Raw genomic sequence first — 21943 nt, 5'->3', positions numbered from 1 at the left:
GAGTCAACTAATGCAGTTTTCTGGTTATGGTAGCACACTTCTAGTAACCTAGTACATAAAGTGTAGATATCCAAAAAAATTGTTTATTGTCTAATGCAGTACCTTAATTTATGGTTCTTTAGGTCTTGCACAGTACAGTGGTGATCCACGAATTGAATGGCATTTGAATGCCTATGGCACAAAAGATGCTGTTTTGGATGCAGTCCGTAATCTACCATATAAGGGAGGGAATACGTTAACAGGTACAATGTGTGTTTTAACTTTAACCTTTTATTGAAAAATATGTCCTGCTGCACAAACTAAGAAGTGCTTATTATGGAAGGTAAAAATGATGTTTAGTTTTGTACCTTTCTAATCAATTTGTGCAGTGTCTCTGAAGTCTCTCTGAGGTGGTTGTCCTTTTGGCTTCACTTGGGAATCTTTCCAACCAAGATGAGATCTCATAAAGCAAAATGTACATGAACTTTCTGTGCTTGAAGTAAAACCTTTTACCTGTTAGGAAGAGAATGCAAAATCAATTCATACTGTTCTTACACAAAGCTTTATTCTGGAGAAGGAAAAAAAATGCTATTTTAATACTTGACAACTGGCAATGGTAACTTTTCAAATGATCATCTGAGGCCTTTAGACTTCTGTTGACCTTTTGGTAGTTATAGTATTGAAGCCCCAGATGGCACTCAGTGATAGGTAATTGGGGACTGTTTATCATTGTGGAAAAACAGAGTTTTCGCAGTTAGCAGTGTTAGCTGTCTTTCCAGGAGAATGATAGACCTGAAGACCCAGGCATGGCTTCAAGTAAATTGTTGCCAATTTAAAGGGGGGAAGTTGAGGGGGAGGAAAGAAACATAAAGATTCTCCTTTTTTTCTCTAACATTTTATTTCTGTGGAAGGGGTGGCTAAGGTAGGATAGAGTACAGAAAGACTGTATTATGATTCCAGGAATGAGACAAATCTGAGGTAGCAAGTAGAAAATCATCATGATTATCTCATATGAATGTTAGAAGAAAATGAGTTAGGAACCTTTGCTGTAGGAGACTTAGGAGAATTTTCAGATAGGATCTCAGTGTGATATCTAAGTTAGCCCTGAGCAGTCATTCTTCTCTTCTGTCCCTTCCAATAATTAGCAATCAGTTATTAACATCAGATTCTCCCTAAGCTTAATTTAAGCTTTTCTTCAGCTTGAAAATGGTAAAACAAGCAAACAAAGAAACATTTAAAGTAAGACTGTATGTGGTATGGGGATTTATTATGTTCTCTAGACCACATTTCATATAAGCAGTGTAGAGGGAGAGTAGACTTCCTATTCTAACTGTCTTTGTAGGGTAAGAAAGAAAAGAAGATGAGTTCATAGGAATATCAGTGACCAATTTAGGTTTAAATAAGTTTCTATTACCAGTTTAAAATATACTGCTTGATCAAAAGGCTTCTAAAGATGAATATCACCTTCTCTGTAGTTCAGGTTGCTAGCTGGAATTTTATCTTTCATTAAAGAAACTCTTCTTTTGTACTTGTTCTTCAGTAAGAGATTTCCCAGGATTTTGATAAACGATATGAAATCAGCAAAATTAACCAACACTTCTTCCTTTAAAAGCCTTTTAAAATATTTCTTTTCTTAGGTCTTGCCTTAACTTACATTTTGGAAAACAGCTTTAAGCCTGAAGCAGGTGCAAGACCTGGGGTGTCTAAAATTGGCATATTGATCACTGATGGGAAATCCCAAGATGATGTTATCCCTCCTGCTAAAAACCTACGGGATGCTGGCATTGAACTGTTTGCTATTGGTGTGTATTCTGCTATATCCATCTATTGTGTCCTATTACACTCTAGTGTATTTATGTTTTTTACCTCCTATATTAAATATTCTGTTATGTGTATATCCAATAAGTATTGTCATTAATTTAAATCTTCTTTAAAATGTTCCTTGATTCATTATTACTTTAACTGGAATTTAGCAGGTTATATACTTGTATCAGGAGAAAACTGAAAAAAATGCCAGCTGTGCTTGTAAAATTGTAAATTAACATTATGAAGTAACATGTTAACTGCAGAGCTATCTGAAGCACATTAAAATCAATAGAAAGAATTGGATTTTAGTCATTTTAATGAGTCCCTGTGTGAGCAAAATAAATTTTTGTTTTTTTGTGGCTGATATTTTCTTTCTTTTTCTTTCCAATTAAAGGTGTAAAGAATGCAGATATAAATGAACTCAAAGAGATTGCTTCTGAACCTGACAGCACACACGTCTACAATGTTGCTGACTTCAACTTCATGCATACCATTGTCGAAGGTCTTACCAGAACCGTGTGCTCAAGAGTAGAGGAACAGGAAAAGGAAATCAAAGGTGAATAGAAAGATCTAATCTTACTTAGTATGATGTTATAACTACAAATCTTATTTTGAATACCTGCAGTTCTAAGCTGGCTTCTGGCACTTCATTCGTTCTGTATTTTCTTTTGCTGTCAGGAAAAGTACACTGTCAGGGAAGTTACCTTCCTGCTGTATGTTTTATCTTTACTTTGCTATCTTTGATCTTTTGCTCTCTTGGTCTCAAATACTATGGTATTTGATAATACAAAAAATACAAAAAAAAATGCATTCATTCCACTGTATCTATTTTCAAGTGGTGGGTAAAGAAAAAACAATTTCTAATATCCAGATTTGTGGATGAATTACATTAGCAGCTGCATATGGAATTTTTACAGTTATGCTATGCTTGCCATTTCCCAACTTGCTGATTTTTTTTGTCTCATAAGTTCTCAAAATTTTCAACTTTTAAGATTGCTTTGTGCCTTCCTGATGTTGGATTTTTTTCTCTTTCTTATTTAATATTTCTTTAAAATTGTGTGTTACAGAGCATAAGAAGATGTAGTTATGGAGAAAATTGTTGCTATATAGAAAGAATCTTCTCTGACAACAATATTTTTTGCTTTTCTGAACCTAAGAAATAGTGATGAAAAAAATATTGTAATTAGTCAGAGAAACAGTTCTACTCAAGGAAATTCTTTCTGAAAGGCTCCAGTGGAATTCGCTCACATTGCTTGTTTTGTGACTCTGATATATTACAGAAATACTAAGTAATTTTTTTCCATAAGCTTGTAACAACTATCAGAAAAGAAATTTGACTTTCATGCGTAATTCTACATGTGCAACGAAAAAGCGTGTATTAGTAAGGCTTCACTTCTTTTTCCCTCTTTTATTCACCTGGAAACTGGAGGAAATACAGAATATTAGCTGTGTCTTGTGGGAGGAGGAAGCAGTAAACTGGGAGAGGGAGAGAATGGAAAAACCATAAAGAGATGAAACATCGTTGTGGAAAGGAATGACTGCAAGAGAAGATGACTGTTCCCTGTATCTCTTCAGTTTGCTAACAAGCAGCATATCAATTTCAGACCTCTAAAGGAGCATAGGATATAGGCTCACAACTGTTTATGTTCTTAGATGTTTTTCATGTTTGGAAAAAAGGCAACTTGAGGGGAAAAAAAGAAAGAGTGAAGGGAGGAAGGAAAGGAAGGGTTAGTTTTGCATTTTTGTATCTTCTTCGTATAAAGGTTTCTACACAGACCAGGGAGGCTTCGTCCCCATGAGAATTCAGCTTGTAGTATTCATTGTCATTAGTTCTTTGTTTCCATTGAAAGTTACCTATATAAATGTACAGTAGCCAATTATTTGAATTTCTAATGAGGAGAGATCTTCGGAACTTCAGCAATTACAAGAAGCCAAATACTTATTTTGGAGAGGAGAATAAAATACTTGTGTTGTCTCTAACCTAGGAACAATTGAGGCTTCGCTTGGGGCTCCTACAGATTTGGTCACATCTGAGGTAACAGCTAGAGGATTCCGGGTTAGCTGGACCCATGCACCAGGCAGAGTGGAAAAATACAGAGTTGTGTACTATCCCTCTCGAGGAGGACAGCCAGAAGAGGTAATAAGAGGGAAAGTTTCTCAGAAGTTTTTAATACGGTAGCAAGGACTAACCAGACAGCAAATATGCTGACTTATTTAAATCAACTCTGAAATTCCCTGAGATTTGTCTCTGAAGCCTGCTACAAGAAGGAAGTATGGTCACATTGGATGGAGATCAAAGTTAGCAATGGCCAGGCTGCTTTTTCTGTCACAAAAGAGTTCATAAAAAGAAAAAATATATTTGATGTATTTGGGATGGCTACAAATGATCATTGAAAATTTAGAGAGGGATATTTACTTGCATAGGATTTATAGGCGCTTTGGAGACAGGAGCAAAAAGAATGCAGTAGAACAAGCTTTTGGCTTCAGCTGACAACTTACAGAAATGGATGAAAAGACAAAGGAGCAAAAGGATTTAACTAAGGACATGCTTGATTTATTTTTATACCAGAAACATTGTGTTTAGCATGCATATGTATTCATATCCATATGTAGTACTGTGTGTGTACATATATAGTACACTACAGGAATATTTATGAAGATACAGTAGTTATATCAAAAGTGCCCAATTCACACTCTTAAATTGTGTTGCGTGCATTTTATTTCTCTAAGCAATTCCTTTGTTCTAAGTGGCTACTTCATGTCAGCTGAGTACTTTAATTAGGTATATACTTGCTGTTCTTTTCTGGGACACTTTATTGTACACAAAGGCAGCAAAAGTGAGTTTGATTTACGAATTAAACTTTAGTAGGTTGATACTTAGATGCCAGTCTAAAATTTGCCTGAAACTGAGATTAATTGATTAAATAGCAATACGGTTAGTTTGCTTTATGCATATTTAGTTGAATTTTCTTCTAAACAGGTTGTGGTAGATGGAAGCGTATCAACAGCAGTTCTGAAAAACCTAATGTCTTTAACTGAGTACCAGATAGCTGTATTTGCCATCTACTCAAATGCTGCCAGCGAGGGCCTCCGTGGAACTGAAACTACACGTAAGTATCCTAATCAAGTTCATAATGGATTTAACTTTCTCCATTTAATCACACTGTATAAGCATAGTCTTTGTGAGGAAGAGATACAGAAGGGAATCCTCTTTTGTTTAGATCCTTTTAATACATTTGTCTTTAATTTCTGCTTGAAATAATTCGGGGCTAAGTTCCTAAGTCCAAATGCTCTGGGGACCTTTAAACTCTGAGAAAGGTTTTATTCATCTCTGGGCTCAATGCTGAAGTCAGTTGTACTGAACCCTAAGTTAGAGCACTCCTAAACTTTGGCTCTGGAGCCAAGCTTTATAAATAAGGCTTGTGGTTATAGATGATCTAATGCGTGGAGGATTAGATGGGAACAGAAATACCTGCGTGTGATTCCCACCTGTGCCAAAGGTTTCAAGGTAACTTCAAGAAGTTTCTTTCTCAGTGATTCAGTTGATTTTTCTACCATAAAATGAAGACTCAGAATATTGTTAGAAGGGACATGTTTACAGTTTGGGGTTTTACAATGGAAGCCGTGTTAGTATCTGACATAATGTGCTATTATAGATTAAATGAATTTAATATATTTGCATACAAAATACAGTTATTTTCTTTAATAAATATGATAGCCATAAGGAAGGTAAGAGTAACTTTTTTAGTTAAAACTAGAAAATTGAATTAAGTTAGACAAAACAGTTTTTAAGTTTGGGATTCAGCCAGGAAATCAATGCTAATCTCAATCTGAAAAGAAAATGAAATGAGTTTTTGCAAAAAGGTTTGAGCCATTAATTTTTACTCTGTCCCACAAAATGTCATCTCCATGGCTGTTGTACCCCATTACACAGTGTTAGGAACTGGTTAATTTATTGAGTTGTAGAGAATGGAATCACATACTGAGCCAACAGCATCATTTCCTCTTGCATCTGGAATTCCTTTGAAGTCACCTATTCAAGTTCTGACAGAGCCCAGCCCTGCTGACTTTCTGTGATCCGATCAGATCACACCCCAAGGTCATGCGGCATCAGGCACTACAGACATCTTTGATAGTGTGTCAGAAGTAATAGTCTGACACGTGCAAGTGTCAATCATTCCACCTAATCAAATATCTACAAATTGAAAGCATTTTCTCCTCTCCTAATGGACAGCTATGTAAAACTGTAGTTTACACTCTTGCCTTCCTGTGAGACACTGGCAGATAAAAATTAGCCACAAATATGAAAACTAGCACATTTGCTTATACAGAACACTGAAAATAGCTTACAGGAATTTTAAATCTAGATAAACATACTCAATATGCATGAAGTACAAGTAATTAGAAATGTTTCTGATTTAGTAGTCACTTCTAACTTGAAATAAATATGAAATTCTTTCACATTTTAATTTATTGCAAATATATTTTTTCTCAGTATTAGTTTACTCCAGTTCTTTTTCAGTATACTCCTAGTTTAATTTATCCCTATGACTTTATTAGGATATGCAGGTAACTGCCAAAAATGCAAATAAGCATTCTCTGATGGATATTTATATTTCAGAATCTCAGCTCTTTAGCTGAAAACTCCAGTAGAAGACACCACTTCTTTAATTTCTAGTCACCTCTTCATTAATTGTTATTTATATTGCCACAGTATCTAGGAGTCCCTGTTGAGACCATGAGTTAGAAAGAGGATGCTTTTCTTGGAGATTTTAAGAATCAAAATAAGGAAGAGAACAGGTGATAGATACCCTTTCTGTGATCGTGGGGCAGTTTGAGCAAGAATGAGATGATGTGGTAGAAAGTGTCCTCAGAATACCTCCAACATAATCAATTCCTTTCTGTAGGTATCGGAGGTTTGAGTAGATCTCTGAGGGAGAAGACTGAAGTAAATTTGAAAATGTTTCTTGGTAGTGTCTCCTTACTGTGAGGGGAAGTGTGCAAGAAAGCAGGAGCTGCTTGTCTACAATTTTTGTGTGTGTGTGTGTGATGGAGGTAGGCTTCATGGGAGTAGAAGTCAACACATCAGCAGGGATTTAAATAGAAGGGAAGCAGTCTGTGAAAGGTTTGAAAGTGAAGATAAGCAGCTTCCCTTGCAATAGGGAACCAGAGGTGATGGAAAGATTAAAAACGAGGAGTTAGTCAAATCAATGGGCTGAGAACACACAGCAGCATTCTGAACAAGACGTGATAAAGTTTGCCAAGGTCAAGGAAAAGGACCTGATGTGATGAAGGCTTTGCACTTCATTTTAATTGTGCCAGATGAATATAGAAGATAATATACAAGAGGTGTTCTGCAGCAAGAATTTTTAAGATGCATGGATAACCTGGAAGTGGAAACCTGAAGAGAGGCCTGTGCTGAAATTTTACCCAGGTTTACAGGCCTGAACAAGAGACTAAGTAAACAGATTCACCGAACAAGAAAGAACGAGGCTGGCATGATTTGTATATGGGGAATTGAGAGCTCTGTTAAAGCTTGTTGAACGTACATAATTAATAGATGAACAACTCCGTGGAGATGTCAGCTAGACAGGCTGCTATTTTTGTCTGGACAAGGAGATTAGAGAAGATCTGTGAATTATCAGCATTGTAATTAGAATTGGTAGCTGAATTTGTGTTTGTGGGTGAGATTATTTAGAAACACGCAAAGCAGAGCCTTGTAGAATCTTAACATCCAGCTTCTTCCAATCTCTCGGTCTTCCTAATAGGAGAAGATTAATATCAAATACCAACTGCCCTGTCCTTTTAGACCTTTTGATTCATTTTTAGGGACAATCTCAGTGTAGAAGTTCCAGAGGAGCAGCCAAAATTCCCTTGCATCTCTCCAGTGACTGGATGCTTTGGTGGAATCCATCACTGGTGTAACGGCAGTGGAAAGGCCTTGGGGCATTTCTCTTTTAGAGGGAAAAAAATGAGAACAATCAGAGAAATGAAAATGTTCAAAGCCAGGTAGGACAAAGAGCTGAAATGCTTTGTAACAAGTAAATTTGCCCTGGCAGTAGAATTCTGCAGGCTTTTATGTACTAATCAGCTCTTCAAGGTTGTGACACACAGACAGCACTTCCAAGCCTGAAGATAGCCATATTCCTTTGTGTTTCCTGGGGCAAAATGAGCTATGTGAAAAATGGCTGGTTGTTCAAATGAGACAACTGAACTGTCTGTCTCCCTCTCCGCTGTAGTTGCCTTGCCAATGGCATCGGACCTGCAGTTGTATGATGTGTCACAGAGCAGCATGAGAGCTAAGTGGACTGGAGTAGCGGGTGCCACAGGTTACATGATCCTGTACGCTCCCCTGACAGAGGGATTGGCAGCAGATGAAAAGGAGGTGATGTATTTAGCTTTTATTTGATTAATAATTATTTGACAAAAAATCTTTTAAAGAATAAAATAGTACATGGCCTTTAACCTCAGACTTTATCAGCAAATACTTAGGTTTTTTTCAATGACCCTTTTAAGTAATGTATTTATTACAGACTTGCTAAACAAAGGGCAAGTTCCAGCTGATTACTGTTTTATCTCATTGTCATACAAAAATGCCACCATTTCAGCTGAATTAAAGTGAGTCTTTTGACGTGATACATGAGGTGATATTGTATCATCATGTAAAGCAAACGCCCAAAGAAAGAAAAAAAATGAAATAAAACTATTTTCTGCATGTGCTGTTAGAAGAATATGAAGTTTAGCCTTTGTTCTCATCAGGACCTTTGAAAGTGAATTAAATTATAAGAAGAAAACCAATAAATGTCTTATCTTATTCTGTCCAACTTAGCTAAGTAGCTAACATAGTTCCAATGGAACCTTCGGACCAGGATTTGAAATGTTGTTTTGTTCCAATTTCTATACATAAAATTAAGTTTAAAGTCTTTGTCCAGGCAAGAACACTAAAAAGCATGCAAGGGCATGTAAACTTGTGGAAATGGGGTAGGAAGCTACCAAGATCTCACATAGACTTGTGTTCTCTGCTAAATGAGTGGCTATGAGCACGTAGCTGTTAAAAATGGGGCCTCCCTGAAAACTAACTGAATCAGGAAGACTGAGCCTCACCCTGAAAAAAGATTTTTTTTTCCACATTAAATAAATCACTTGCCCTTAATGTGGCATTCAGTAAAGACGTGGAGGAGGAAAAGAATACACAGCTTAAGGAGCAAAGAGCAAATCTGAGTCTTGCTCTGGGTGGAAAACAATTTCTCCTGTAACAGACTAAAGATGGAACAAGGTGTAGCTGTGAATGAAAAGGGCTTAGTAGCTGCAGGTTCTGCAGAGGAGGACTATCGTGTCATTGCTAATGTGACTGGTTGCTTTTAAATTCCTCTTACCTGCATGCTGGCTTTTGGCTTTTTGGCAATTTTGATGTTTTGGTTGTTGCGCAGAGTCCTAAAATCTTCGGCTAAGTGCTGCAGGCACGGTATCAGACAAAGCCTTGGCTCAGCAAAGCATTTGATCACGTGCCCAATTTAAGTGTATAAATAGCATTTTTCTCTATCATGAGCTAATTCAGAAATTATGTGTCTTTTTTATTTGTGTTGTTTTTAGATAAAAATCGGAGAAGCCTCAACATATCTTGAACTGGATGGACTATTGCCAAATACAGAATATACAGTCACAGTTTACGCCATGTTTGGAGAAGAAGCTAGTGATCCCCTTACCGGACAAGAAACTACATGTGGGTAGTACATATCTATATTCACTTAAGTGTTAATAAAACTTCAGAAGAGCCTGTACATATTAGAACAGACATCTGATTTTAAAATCTGATTTGAATAGTCCATAGGAGGAGGTCTTAACTGTACCTTAGTTGGGATGACTAAGTAGTTTCTCACTGCTAATACTTAATTTATACAGGCTGAGGATATTAGTTTCCACAAAACAGTTTTTTCGAACAAGATTCTGAACTCTTTTCTCTTACTGGTAGTGGTTCTACTGATATCCCTGTTGGTTTCAGTGGAACTAATGACAGAGTCTTTTGAGCTTGCTGAAGATAAATGAATGTCATGAGTTGTTATAACGTATAGCTAAATTGGGACTGCCCTGTTTAGACTCATGTAGTTGGAGAACCAGCTGTGTGGGAGAGTCTGCTCAGATGGCGAAATTTATTCCTCTGGCTCTGCAGTAGTCATTACAGAGGGGAAAAAAGCAAAGAGAAGACTTCTCTCCAACCCCCACTGCTGAACATCTGGTAAATGAAGGGTTGGAAAGTGCCTGTGCACTCATGATAAATGGTGTGTTTTTAATAAGCAGCAAGAGTTTGGCCAGCTAAATGCTGTGTACGGTTAGCAGAGGACAGAATTGTATGTCAGCTCTCTAAATAGCCTTAGCATTTGGAAGACAAAGGAATTGAAAATAGGCAATTGTGCTGCTGGGATATTTCTGGGACTGCATTCAGTGACATCTCCACTGCTCCCAGGGGTTGAGCGGTTACTTCCTCTTGTTTTGTGCTCCTGACATGAGTAGGTCAGTGCGCAAGTGACTTACATTTAATGGGTGCAAGTTCAGGCATGCAAGTACTAAGAAAAAGAAGCACCAGAGCAATTGCCTGTGAAATCAGTAATGGTGGAAGAAGCTGTAGAAATGCTGTTTGAACTGGGTCATCTCTCAGAGAACGGTTGAAGAGAGACGAGTACTAATCCTGAACTAATGCAACCTGGGCATATCTGTGGACTTGAAATGAGTATAGGAGATTCATAACAGTGAGAACCAAGTCTGTCTTTTCTCCCTCTGTCCCTGTCTCTCTTTTTCCCTCTTTTCATCTCTCATTCCTTCTTTTTTTTTTCCTTTTAGGCAATATCTGCCCAATTTCTGTCTTATTTGTCCTGAACACTAGTTTATGTAGTTTATAGCTATGCCAGCCTGAATTCACTTCATGTCATATGATCTTGGAGGCTGCACAGCTCTAAACCTGGCTAGCACATTGGATGGAAGATCACATGCAAATTCCAGATACATTGGCACCAGCCGAGGATCCATGACGGCAGTGTTTGATCACAGAAGCTAGTAACATATGCTAGTCAGCCCCATCATCATTACTGTACCAGACCAGAATAAAAACAAAACTAACCACCCTGCAACCTTCAGTTATTTTTAGGGTGACTCAATGCAGCCAACTCTGTCTGCTCTTTAGCACTGTAATAGGAAAGAAGATGGATGCTTCTCTATGAACCTTCTCTATGTAGCTATTCAAGTAACCCCTCTTCTAACAGGCTTTGCTTCATCAGGCAGTGGGTCAGTCTGGGAGGAAAGAAAGCTCTCGGTGAGCACATCATGTCACACATGGTGTTCACTGGTATTTTCTTCCCTGTCTGGATCTAGATTTAAGCTTATTTATTTATTTATTTATTTTCTTTCAGTGTGATTATTTCTGGCTTCCAACTAAAGAATAGGCTACCTAGTATTTTCTTCCTGGACTGTACATCTACCTGGAGAGTGATCTGCCTAATTTGCAATACCGTTACATGTATCAGATAGTCTGTATTTAGGGAAAAGTATTATTCTGCACTTTATCATCCCTGTCACTGTAGCAAAACCTCTCTCTATGCCAAACCAAGTCATGATCAACAAGTTTATTCTGGGATGGGTATTTGGGTGGGAGGGGAGGGGGGGCAAGGGGGAGCAGGATTTATCCAAGACTCACCGTAAATATCACGTAATTCTGGCAGCAGGACTGTCTGTCTGGTCATGAGTACACTGTTGGCAGGGGGATGGGTTCCAAAAAGAAAGAACCGAGACTGTAGTATTTTGTGGTACGGCCTGGTTGGTGAAATGAGGTGCGTTCCACAACTGATGGAAAGTAGAAAGGAAAGCCAGCACGTGATACTCCTTTCACTTGACTCAGAGGCATACACTGAATGCCAGAATGTGTGGCAAACTCATCTAATATAATTCCGATCTGTTCCTGTGTTCTTTTTCCTCATAGCCAAGTTGACTTGCCTGTTCCTAAGCTGGTTACATGTCTGCTTGCAGATTCAGGGTCAACATATATGGCCTGGTTAAAGATCCCATATATTACGTGTTTTTTCTTTTATTTTTTTCCCTTTTGCTCTTGTGTGGGGGAAACTGATTTGAAGTGCTGCAGCTTGTTTATCCACATAGATTGGTGAGGAGTGTGTGCGTGTGAATGCAGGAATGGATAGAGATACATTTCAAAATTCAAAGAAAATTGCCAGATGTTGGGCTAATACAGAACCTGCTACTGAGAGCAGCAGAGAGAGCACAAATTATTTTCCTCTGGTGTGAGAGAAAACTGGAAGCAGTCTGAGACTGTCCTGCATGGCCCCTTTTTCCTCCAGTTCATCCCGGTCAAAGAGTATATAGTCTACAGGCATACCTCATTTTATTGCACTTCCTTTATTGCGCTTCGCAGATATTGTGTGTTTTACAAATTGAAGGTTTGTGGCAATCCTGCATTGAGCAAGTCTGTCAGTGCCATTTTTCCAACAGCATATGCTCACTTCGTGTCTCTGTGTCACATTTTGGTAATTCTTGCAATATTTGAAACTTTTTTATTATTATTATATCTGTTATGGTGATCTGTGATCAGAGATCTTTGATGTTACTATTGTAATTGTTTCGGGGCACCATGAACCGTGCCCATACAAGATGGTGAACTTAATCAATAAACGTTGTGTGTGTTCTGACTGCTCCACTGACTGGCCGTTCCCCCGTCTCTCTCCCTCTTCTCGGGCCTCCCTGTTCCCTGAGACACAACAAGACTGAAATTAGGGCAATTCGTAACCCTACAATGGCCTCTAAGTGTTCAAGGGAAAGGGAGAGTCACACGTCTCTCACTTTAAATCAAAAGCTAGAAATGATGAAGCTTAGTGAGGAAGGCATGTCGAAGCCAAGATAGGCCGAAAGCTGGGCCCCTTGCGCCAAACAGTGAGCCAAGCTGTGAATGCAAAGGAAAAGGTCTTGAAGGAAATTCAAAGTGCTACTCCAGTGAACACACGAATGATAAGAAAGTGAAACAGGATATGGAGAAAGTTTCAGTGGTCTGGGTAGAAGATCAAACCAGCCACAACATTCCCTTAAGCCAAAGCCTAATCCAGAGCAAGGCCCTAACTCTCTTCAGTTCTATGAAGGCTGAGAAAGGTGAGGAAGCTGCAGAAGAAAAGTTTGAAGCTAGCAGAGGTTGGTTCATGAGGTTTAAGGAAAGAAGTTGTCTCCATAACATAAAAGTGCAAGGTGAAGCAGCAAGTGCTGATGTAGAAGCTGCAGCAAGTTATTCAGAAGATCTGGCTAAGAGAATTGTTGAAGGTGGCTACACTAAACAACAGATTTTCAATGCAAACGAAACGGCCTTATACTGGAGGAGGATGCTGTCTAGGACTTTCATAGCTAGAGAGAAGTCAATGCCTGACTTCAAAGCTTCAAAGGACAGGCTGACAGCAAGAGAACTAGAATTAGAAATGGAACCTGAAAATGTGACTGAATTGCTGCAATCTCATGATCAAACTTTAATGGATGAGGAGTTGCTTCTTATGGATGAGCAAAGAAAGTGGTTTCTTCAGATGGAATCTGCTCCTGGTGAAGATGCTCTGAACATTGTTGAAATGACAACCAAGGATTTAGAATATTACATAAACTTCGTTGATAAAGCAGTGGCAGGGTTTGAGAGGATTGACTCCAGTTTGGAAAGAAGTTCTGTTGTGGGTAAAATGCTATCAAACAGCATTGCATGCTACAGAGAAATCCTTCGTGAAAGGAAGAGTCAATGGATGTGGCAAACTTCATTGCTGTCTTATTTTAAGAAATTGCCACAGCCACCCCAACCTTCAGCAACCACCACCCTGATCAGTCAGCAGCCATCAACATCGAGGCAAGACCCTCCATCAGCAAAAAGATTACGACTCGCTGAAGGCTCAGATGATGGTTAGCATTTTTTAGCAATAAAGTATTTTTTAATTAAGGTATGTACATTGTTTTTTTAGACATAATGCTATTGTACACTTAATAGACTACAGTATAGTGTAAACATAACTTCTGTATGCACTGGGAAACCAAAAATTTTGTGTGACTCGCTTTATTGTGATATTTGCTTTATTGCGGTGGTCTGGAACCGAGCCCACAATATCTCCGAGGTATGCCTGTATAAATATGGCTTTAGCTGGGGTTGCTGTTCAGAAACAGCTTCAACCAAATGCAGTCCTCTATACAGAGAAGGACTCCTGTATGTAATAAAAGAGGAAAGGTTAAGTAGAGGTAAAAAAAATGAGCAGCTTTGGAGATCTTCTAAACTAGTTATGGTTTTGGACAAACTTACCCTTCTGTCAGGGACTTCTAGGATTCAAAAAGTGTTTTGCCAAAATTTTCCTGCCAGCAAATATTTTTGCTTGAAGACTTATGGAAAACAAACACACATGGGGTACAAATCTAGTTTAATTAAATTAATTTACAAATACAAACACATATTTATGGAAAGTATTGTGCAGGGTAAATCCAGCCATGACATCCACAATGAGCAGGAACCTAATTTCTTTCTGTTTTGGTATTAACTGAAACACACTTACCAGGACTGTAGGTTCTGTTTTAGCAAAGAACTAAAACCACATTACCTGCCTTTAATTACTTAAGTAGTCCCATTGAAGTAGAGATTGTGTAGGTTTTTTTTAATACAAGGATTCATGTCAGTGCTTTGCCTGATGCAAACCTGAATTAAAAGAGTTTATAGGCATACAATTATTAGCCTTATTACCTAGTGGTATGAATTTTGTAATGGAAAATGTGCTGTTTGTTTACAAGGCATGACATGTTTTGCAGATAAAACTTGGACTCATTTTCATGTTTTTATCTTTCTCCTTTTCAAGTGCCTCTAAGTCCACCAACAAACTTGAAATTTTCTGATGTTGGACACAGTAGTGCTAAGCTAACATGGGATCCTGCTTCCAAAAATGTAAAAGGCTATCGCATCATGTACGTTAAAACAGATGGAACAGAAACCAATGAGGTAAATTATTAGCTCTTCCCTTCTCTTATCTGTCTCAGACCTCCCCAAACTTCTTTAATTACTAAGGGTAACCTTTACAAACAAATGTTAACTTGCAAGCTGTAATAAAAGATTTACTAAAGAATTCTGAAATTTAGTGCAAGCAACAGTTTGCTTAGTATGGGACATATATTTGAAGTGCATCAGATAGGTGGGCAAAGTATTCTAAACTTCTAACATGCCAAAACAGTCATAGCTTGCACACACAAACTGACAAAACTACTCAAGTCAGTAATGGTTTGCAGACTTGACTAAGTGTATGGTGTGGAAATACTTATTCTTGATTCAGTCCAGGTAACAAGGCTTCCAGTACATCATATGTCATGATATAAAGCTTACTCAAAAAGACTATCTGAAAGCTTCACTATATTTTATTACATTTATTGCTGTAGTTGTATATTGGAGGGAAAATTGACTTTCCTTGAGCAGAATGGTGACAGGATGATACCAATTAGTTCTAATTTAGACTCTTGCTGTTTTAGTTATGCAATATGATATTTGCCTTGTGACTGAAGGTGTTTTGTATTAGCTTTTAACAGCCTGAGTTCTCTGATAGAATGAAAACTGGGATGAAATGAAATGGTATTAATACAGAAATAAAAAGAAGTAGAAAACAGTTTTAGAAAAATGATGATGAAGTCAGTCTGATTATTAAAACAGGCCAGATCCCTTAAAAAACAAGTTGTCATATATGCCTTAGCCCTCCAAAAATTCTTTAATAGTAGCTATATGTAATTATGTTTTTTCCAGAAATTGCCTTGTCTTTCTTACATATGAGATGAATATTTGTATTAAACCTGAAAGAAACTGTTCCCAAGTTTAGAAGAGAGCATGTCTGTGTAAAGTTTTGTCTTTTTTTTTTCCTCAAGTTCCCTTAACATTTAAGTTAGGAATCACTTGACCTCTTCCTAAAAGTTAATCTTAATATATATAATGTCTTGTCTGCATTCATCATAATGGTATTTGAACTTCTTGGGCTTGCTTTAATATACTTTATACTGTGAGTGAATGTTCAGTAGGTTTTTACCAACTTCTTAACTGTTCTTTTATGTCTATTGAAAGAGCAGGTGGCATTTTCTTTGTTTGTTTTGGATTGGTATCATTTTCCCTATGGTGCTGAGCTAACATGACACTGGATGGTTGGACTGATACACTGCCAGTTTATACAGCTTTGAGTTTTATATCCTCTGCAAAGTCATGTTAACTGTATTCTGGATAGAGACCAGATGAAACTGTCATTTTTTATCTTGACAAATATTAACCATAACAGTTTATGCAACACTTATCCATAATAACAAGGGACTGGATTTGATAGCCCAGGAAGTTCCTTCCATTTACACATTCCTGAATATACAGTGCTGATATTTTAGCTAGTGAGCTAGGCTTACTAAGACTGTATTCTCCTTTTCTCTAGTTTGTCATGAACAAAAAGATCTATTTTTAATGGATTTTGCCAGATTTTATGGCCCTGAATTTATCTTTGTTCATAGTTTCACAGAATTTCTTTCCTGATTACATGATGTTTTCTCTCTGTATTACCCAGAAGAATTTCAGAGACTGATACTGTAAAGCAGTTTTTTTTTCCTTATTCCTAAGTATGATCAATATCTACTGCAAATTACACTTTCTATAGGTGGAAGTTGATCGCATTTCAACACATACTCTGGAAAGTCTGACATCCCATACAGAATATACTGTTGCTATTTTCTCCCTCTATGATGAAGGGCAGTCCGAACCACTTACTGGCAGCTTTACAACAAGTAAGTATTGCTGAACTTTTAAAGGTTTTCCAAGAAGAATTTTGATATTCACTCACTTTACTGGAAAGTAACAGCAAGTGTCTCTGACTGTGGATTCAGATGTATGGAGAGCTTACAATTCATTTCATTGGAGTTTTCAGTGTCATTGCTCCCTTATTAATGGGGCCAGTTTCATCCTCACTCATGGGTGTAAGCTCTGACATCATGAACACATCTGTGTGGATAAGATTAATTTCTTCAGTGTTCACAGAATCAGCCATTTTTAAAGCATCTTTTATTCCATTTAGGTGGTGAAGCAGCTGTCTCCACAGCTTTCTGAAGCATCATTCAACATGATGGCATTTATCTCTCTGTCTGAAATGTGATGAATTTTGAATCATGCATCTAACTAGTGAAAGGTGTAGGCAATAAAGGGTACAACCATAAATACAGGGGGAGAAACTGGAACACAAAAAGGAGAAAATATAAGACACCTAAGGCTCCTGTGGTCCCTTTAGCACAGTTACAGTTTGGAGCAGTTCTGCAAGTTGTCCGTTCATTAAACAAATGGCTGATAACACTTGTAACCTTTTCTAGCATAGCAATGGGAGGAGAAGGACTTTGAGGGAGGAAAGAGAAACATGAGGTGGACAAGGAAAAAGGACATACATATCAGCAAGAGGCTGATAGCCACATGCCAAGTGCGAGTGGGAATGCGCACAGAGCCTCTGGCAAGGGCAGGGATTGGGACATTGGTCTGAGGTGAAAGAAAAGAAAAGAGCATGGTGCACAGAGCTCTGAGTAAAGGAGAGGAGTGAGGGTTGCATGGGGCTCCTTCAGTAGAGAGAGAACAAGGAGGATTTAATGCATGTGGTTGGAGTACATAAAGAGCATGTATTGTGGGTGTTCCCCTCCTCCAGTTATGAAAACACTTCCCCAAGTACCAGTAAACAGGCAAAGAATCAGCAGTGCCTCTAATGTTATACTCTTCCTGACAAGCTGCAGGTGAAATGGTTTGTGCCTGATGTTGTCATCTATGTAGGTTTCAGAAAATAATTTACTCTCACTTCTCCTTTGTGTAATATTTTGCAGAAAAGGTTCCAGCTCCCCAGCATTTGGAAGTTGAGGAAGCATCAACAGATAGTTTTAGGGTCAGCTGGAAACCTACCTCCTCAGATATTGCTTTTTATAGATTGGCATGGATACCTTTGGATGGGGGGAAGCCTGAAGAGGTGAGTTGCCTTGAGTCTCCAAGTGTGTGAAATGGAAGAGGGAATCCCACTCTGAGGACACCTGTGCTGCAAACGCCTAACTTTTGCCAACTAAGTGTGGCCAGTTGACTCATTCAGAGAAGAATCTGCCCCATTACAAAGCTCTCTGAAATAAAATCAAACCGATATTCCAGTTTGTTTTGAAGAGGAGGTGAGGAAAGAAGAGATATGCGAATAATCAATCTAGTCTGTAATGTACCAGTTGCCACAGACCTAGCTTTGCTGTTCTGTACTGCTTCAGTTTTCATAGGGTCATATTGTTTGCTTTGCTGTGAAGAAGATGAATGTGGCTGAGCGAGAGTTGTCGTAGCCTCAGATGAGGCTCCAAATTTGTCTAATAAGCTGTCCACAGTAAAATCACTTGTTAAGCTTTAGCTATGAACCATTCCTTACAGAGGGAAAAGTTTGCACATAGTAATTTTTTCCTTTTTATGATTTTCTTTCTCTTTTTCCTGCCAATGCTGTATTTTTTTTGCTCTAGGCCTTTGTGCATCTTTTCTGTAGTGCCATTTTTTCATTAGGCTGAGTCTTAAATGATTTTTCATCTCTTCAGCTTTTTCTACTTTATTCTCTTTTTCCAGCTACTTTCCCAAATAAATCCCTTTCCCAAATTTTCCTCTTTCATAGTCTGTCTCATATCCTCTCCTCCCTTTTCTTTTTTTTATTCCCTCTTTCTTTTTCCCCTCTTTTCTATTCCTCAGTCTCCTCTACCCTCTCAGACATCTCTCTCTGTAGGCACCTGCACTGTGAAGAGGGGCCACATCTGCAAACTATCTGCCTGGGCACAGGGCATGGTGGGGAAGATTATGTTGCTGGGCCTAGGTTTCACGCATCATTTTTTCTTTCATTAGGGCAGAAAGTGGTCTGTTCAGACTAGGTTATGTGGCATTTTTCTGGAAATTAGCCTAGCCTTATTCTTGCCTCCCTTCCACCTGGCAAGAAGCAGTCCCACGAATTGTTGAAAGAAGTTACAGGAGGGGGTGAGGAAAAGGAAGAATTTGCAAATGAGTGAGCTGACGCAAGTCATCCCCCAGAGTTTCCCCTGCAATGGATGGACTGATTTGTTTCTGTGTTAATTTCCAGTGAGCAGTTGCCAGCAAATCCCTTTAATCCATATGTGTTTTTGTAGTGGGATTTATGGTATCTGTGGTGTTTTTTGAGTGTGAGAATAAATGATCACAAAATATTTGAACTTTTAAGGTTCCACTTACTCAGTTCATTCATTAAGAATTGCTGGAGGCCCTCATATTTTTGTATCTTGAAATATTAAAAATCCCCAAGCTGCTTTCTTGTTTTGCTTGCATGACTTCTCTAACAGGGTCAGGCCAAGGATAGCACAATACCTCCAGGCTGTTGCCTCTTTAAACTTCTTTCCCAGCTAAGTGATCAGTCATGCAGAGAAACAACATGCGCTCCCTCTCTTTCTTCCAAGACCTGGCTTGCTGATTAGCTGAGTGGGGTCACAGAGTGGTGATGAGAATTACACACCTCTCGGCTTACTTCACACACTACTGATGCGTGTGAGAGTTGTGCAGCGTTAGCACTAAAGAGCTGGAATAAGATTTTTAAGAGTGACCTTCTATTTGTAGGTTAAAGTAGAGAATGCATGTTGTTATACTCTTGCGTTGGTTACTCTTCTTGCTATGCCTGTTATTTGTCCTCTCCGCTTGAAAGTTCAGCACTTGTATTCTTTTTTGTGTTCTTCTCTGTGGGCTAAATTGGCAGGGAGTGGAGGGTGATAGGAGTTACATTTCAGAAAGGATGCCAAAGTAATGTACAAGACAGTAACGATGCATAGAAAGTTCATGATGATTTGATACACCTGACTGGAGGCTCTGAGGAACTGGAAAGGAAGGTATTACTTATACCTACTTAGAAAGCAGCTAGACTCGCTCAAGCTCACTTCTGAATTTTTCTGAAGAAAATTTTTACCAGAAAGTGCAGTGTGGGGTGCCTAATTCATAATTTGATTGTTGCAGAAGACATGGGCCCAACTCATCTCTCTCTGCTGTCGTTTTCTATTTCTGAGTTCAGAAAGTCTGTGATTTTTATTTTTTTTAATGGGTCCCTCCTCCACGCAGTTTTTCTTTTTTCTGGACTTTGCCTGTCTGTCAACTAAGGAAATCTTATTCTGTGATAGTGAAAAGAATAAAGTGTGATTTGCTATTTCTGCTGACTGCTGTAGTAGATTTTATGCAGCAGAAGCGTTGTTTGGTTTCCATTACAAACCTTAATTTGATTCCCTTTGTACAGTGGCCACCTTTAAAAAACTTGCCAGTGTTACTCTAGAGAAAGATCGTTTTATCCTAGTATTTGTCTGCATAGCCTAAAAACTGTTCCCAAAACCAGTCAGCCCATTTCACTAGAATTACTGCTCAGGTTCCTTGTATTCTCCTTTACAGTTCCCCTGCTTCCAACTCCATCTGTTGATCCTTTCCAATGAAAATATTACAAAACAAAAAGATCCAAAGTGAAACCTTCCTCTTACAGTTGACATTGCATATGTGAATATTCTGCTGGTGTTGTAGGTAAAAATCAAGGAAACTTACTCTGTAAAACACCACAACATTACAGCAAATTCATCAGCAAAACACCTCCCATAGTTCCCAAGTCTACAGCAAATGTCCTTTCTGTTACACCATACAAACCACTTGATTGCTTTGGCTGTGGACAGACATCCTTTCTGGATCTAGCTCTGTCGGTGGAATAAATTTCTCCTTTGTGCAGTTTGCTACCACCTTCCTGCCACAGATTACCATTTCATGTACACACATCAAATCTGCTAGTGATACAGACTGTACAAGCCATCCCTCACCCTGTTCAATCAGAACAAGCCAGACCTGGTAAAACAGCAGCAAAGACCAACTACTGAAACTGTGTGAGGTGACGTTCTGATGAGTGAGGAACCAAGATGAGGTGCTGTGCTACCAGCCTGGGCAGCAGGGAGGGTGATAACCTGAAGCAGCTGAGAGATGGTGGAGTTAGGAACCTTTTGCATTTATACAACTGTTTGCAGGGTCTTTTTTCCCTGAGAGTAACATTCAAATGTGTGGAATCATTACTCAGATTATAATTATGTTAGCTAATGGCAGCGTATTCTTACCTTTTGAAACTGCAAAGGTATTACCTTAATGTTGCTGATGTTAGAGATCATGTTCAGAGACAAAGTGAAAATTTGAAAACCTGAACATAGGTAGTTGTATGTTAAGTATAGAAACAGCATTTTGCAAAGCTATGGAATTGCTGAGTGTGTTTGCTGTAATGATGTTCGAATGGTAGAAAAGTAAACTAAAGTTAATCTAGTGTTATGTTGCTTTCATCAGGGAATCTCAGTGATTATTTTCAAATGAAATGCACATGGTCAGCTTTAGCAAATAATTAGCTGCAGATGAAAGTCTAAGATTGCACATTAGAACATTCAAGCCAGCAATAAAGTAATAAATACATTCTAAATACTCCTAACAATTTTTTTCCAAACTTTATCTGGGTTACTTCTAATTTCAGTGTAATTAATAAATTATTTGGGCATATTGGAGTGTAGTTTTCTGTGATTTTAAAGTAGAATCTTTTTTCCTTACTTAACTTCAGTTAACTTATATAAATTAATCAAACACAAAACTCTTTTGCTTTAACCTTGCTCTGTTTTTTAGGTTGTCTTAAAGGGAGATGCAGACACTCATGTTATTGAGGGTTTGTTGCCCAACACAGAATACGAAGTTTCTTTGCTGGCAGTTTTTGATGATGAAAGTGAAAGTGAAGTTGTTGCTGTTCTTGGAGCTACATGTAAGAAAAAATATTGATTATGAATTTTAGAAGTTTTTAAAATTTAATGCATAAATCTTATGTTTAAGATATAATTAATCTTTGAGTATCTCTAACATTGAAGAATATGGTGATTTATCACCAAGGCTTTGCTGATTGTATTTTTTGCTCTTCTTATTTAATATTGTGTGGTAGATGGTATTGAATCAAGATGATGGTTTGGCTCCCTCTCTGAGCAGTGGTGTTAATAGCCTTTGGATGAGATAATGAATTCTTTCATCCTACATTTCAATATTTAGTCATGGAACAGGGTTCCTTATTAGAAGCTATATTAGTTTTTGTTTGGG

General features: G+C 38.1%; 1 protein-coding gene across 5 annotated transcripts in view; it reads left to right on the top strand.

Moving 5' to 3' along the window:
- The window catches only part of COL14A1 (collagen type XIV alpha 1 chain), a 137712-nt gene that overhangs the window by 46587 nt on the left and 69182 nt on the right, over nucleotides 1-21943 (top strand). For all 5 annotated transcript variants that reach the window (XM_067290214.1, XM_067290210.1, XM_067290208.1 and 2 more), the window contains exons 7-17: nucleotides 123-242; nucleotides 1617-1781; nucleotides 2180-2341; nucleotides 3771-3922; nucleotides 4766-4895; nucleotides 8025-8170; nucleotides 9379-9508; nucleotides 14646-14785; nucleotides 16458-16584; nucleotides 17656-17795; nucleotides 21485-21617. In XM_067290214.1, coding sequence (XP_067146315.1) covers nucleotides 123-242; nucleotides 1617-1781; nucleotides 2180-2341; nucleotides 3771-3922; nucleotides 4766-4895; nucleotides 8025-8170; nucleotides 9379-9508; nucleotides 14646-14785; nucleotides 16458-16584; nucleotides 17656-17795; nucleotides 21485-21617 — 1545 coding nt within the window. The remainder of the gene's footprint in view (nucleotides 1-122; nucleotides 243-1616; nucleotides 1782-2179; nucleotides 2342-3770; nucleotides 3923-4765; nucleotides 4896-8024; nucleotides 8171-9378; nucleotides 9509-14645; nucleotides 14786-16457; nucleotides 16585-17655; nucleotides 17796-21484; nucleotides 21618-21943) is intronic.

The sequence above is a fragment of the Apteryx mantelli genome, chromosome 2 (genome assembly GCF_036417845.1).
Source record: "Apteryx mantelli isolate bAptMan1 chromosome 2, bAptMan1.hap1, whole genome shotgun sequence".
In the NCBI taxonomy this organism is placed as follows: domain Eukaryota; kingdom Metazoa; phylum Chordata; class Aves; order Apterygiformes; family Apterygidae; genus Apteryx; species Apteryx mantelli.
Note: the sequence above shows the minus strand (reverse complement) of the source record. Positions and strands in the feature narration are given on the sequence as shown.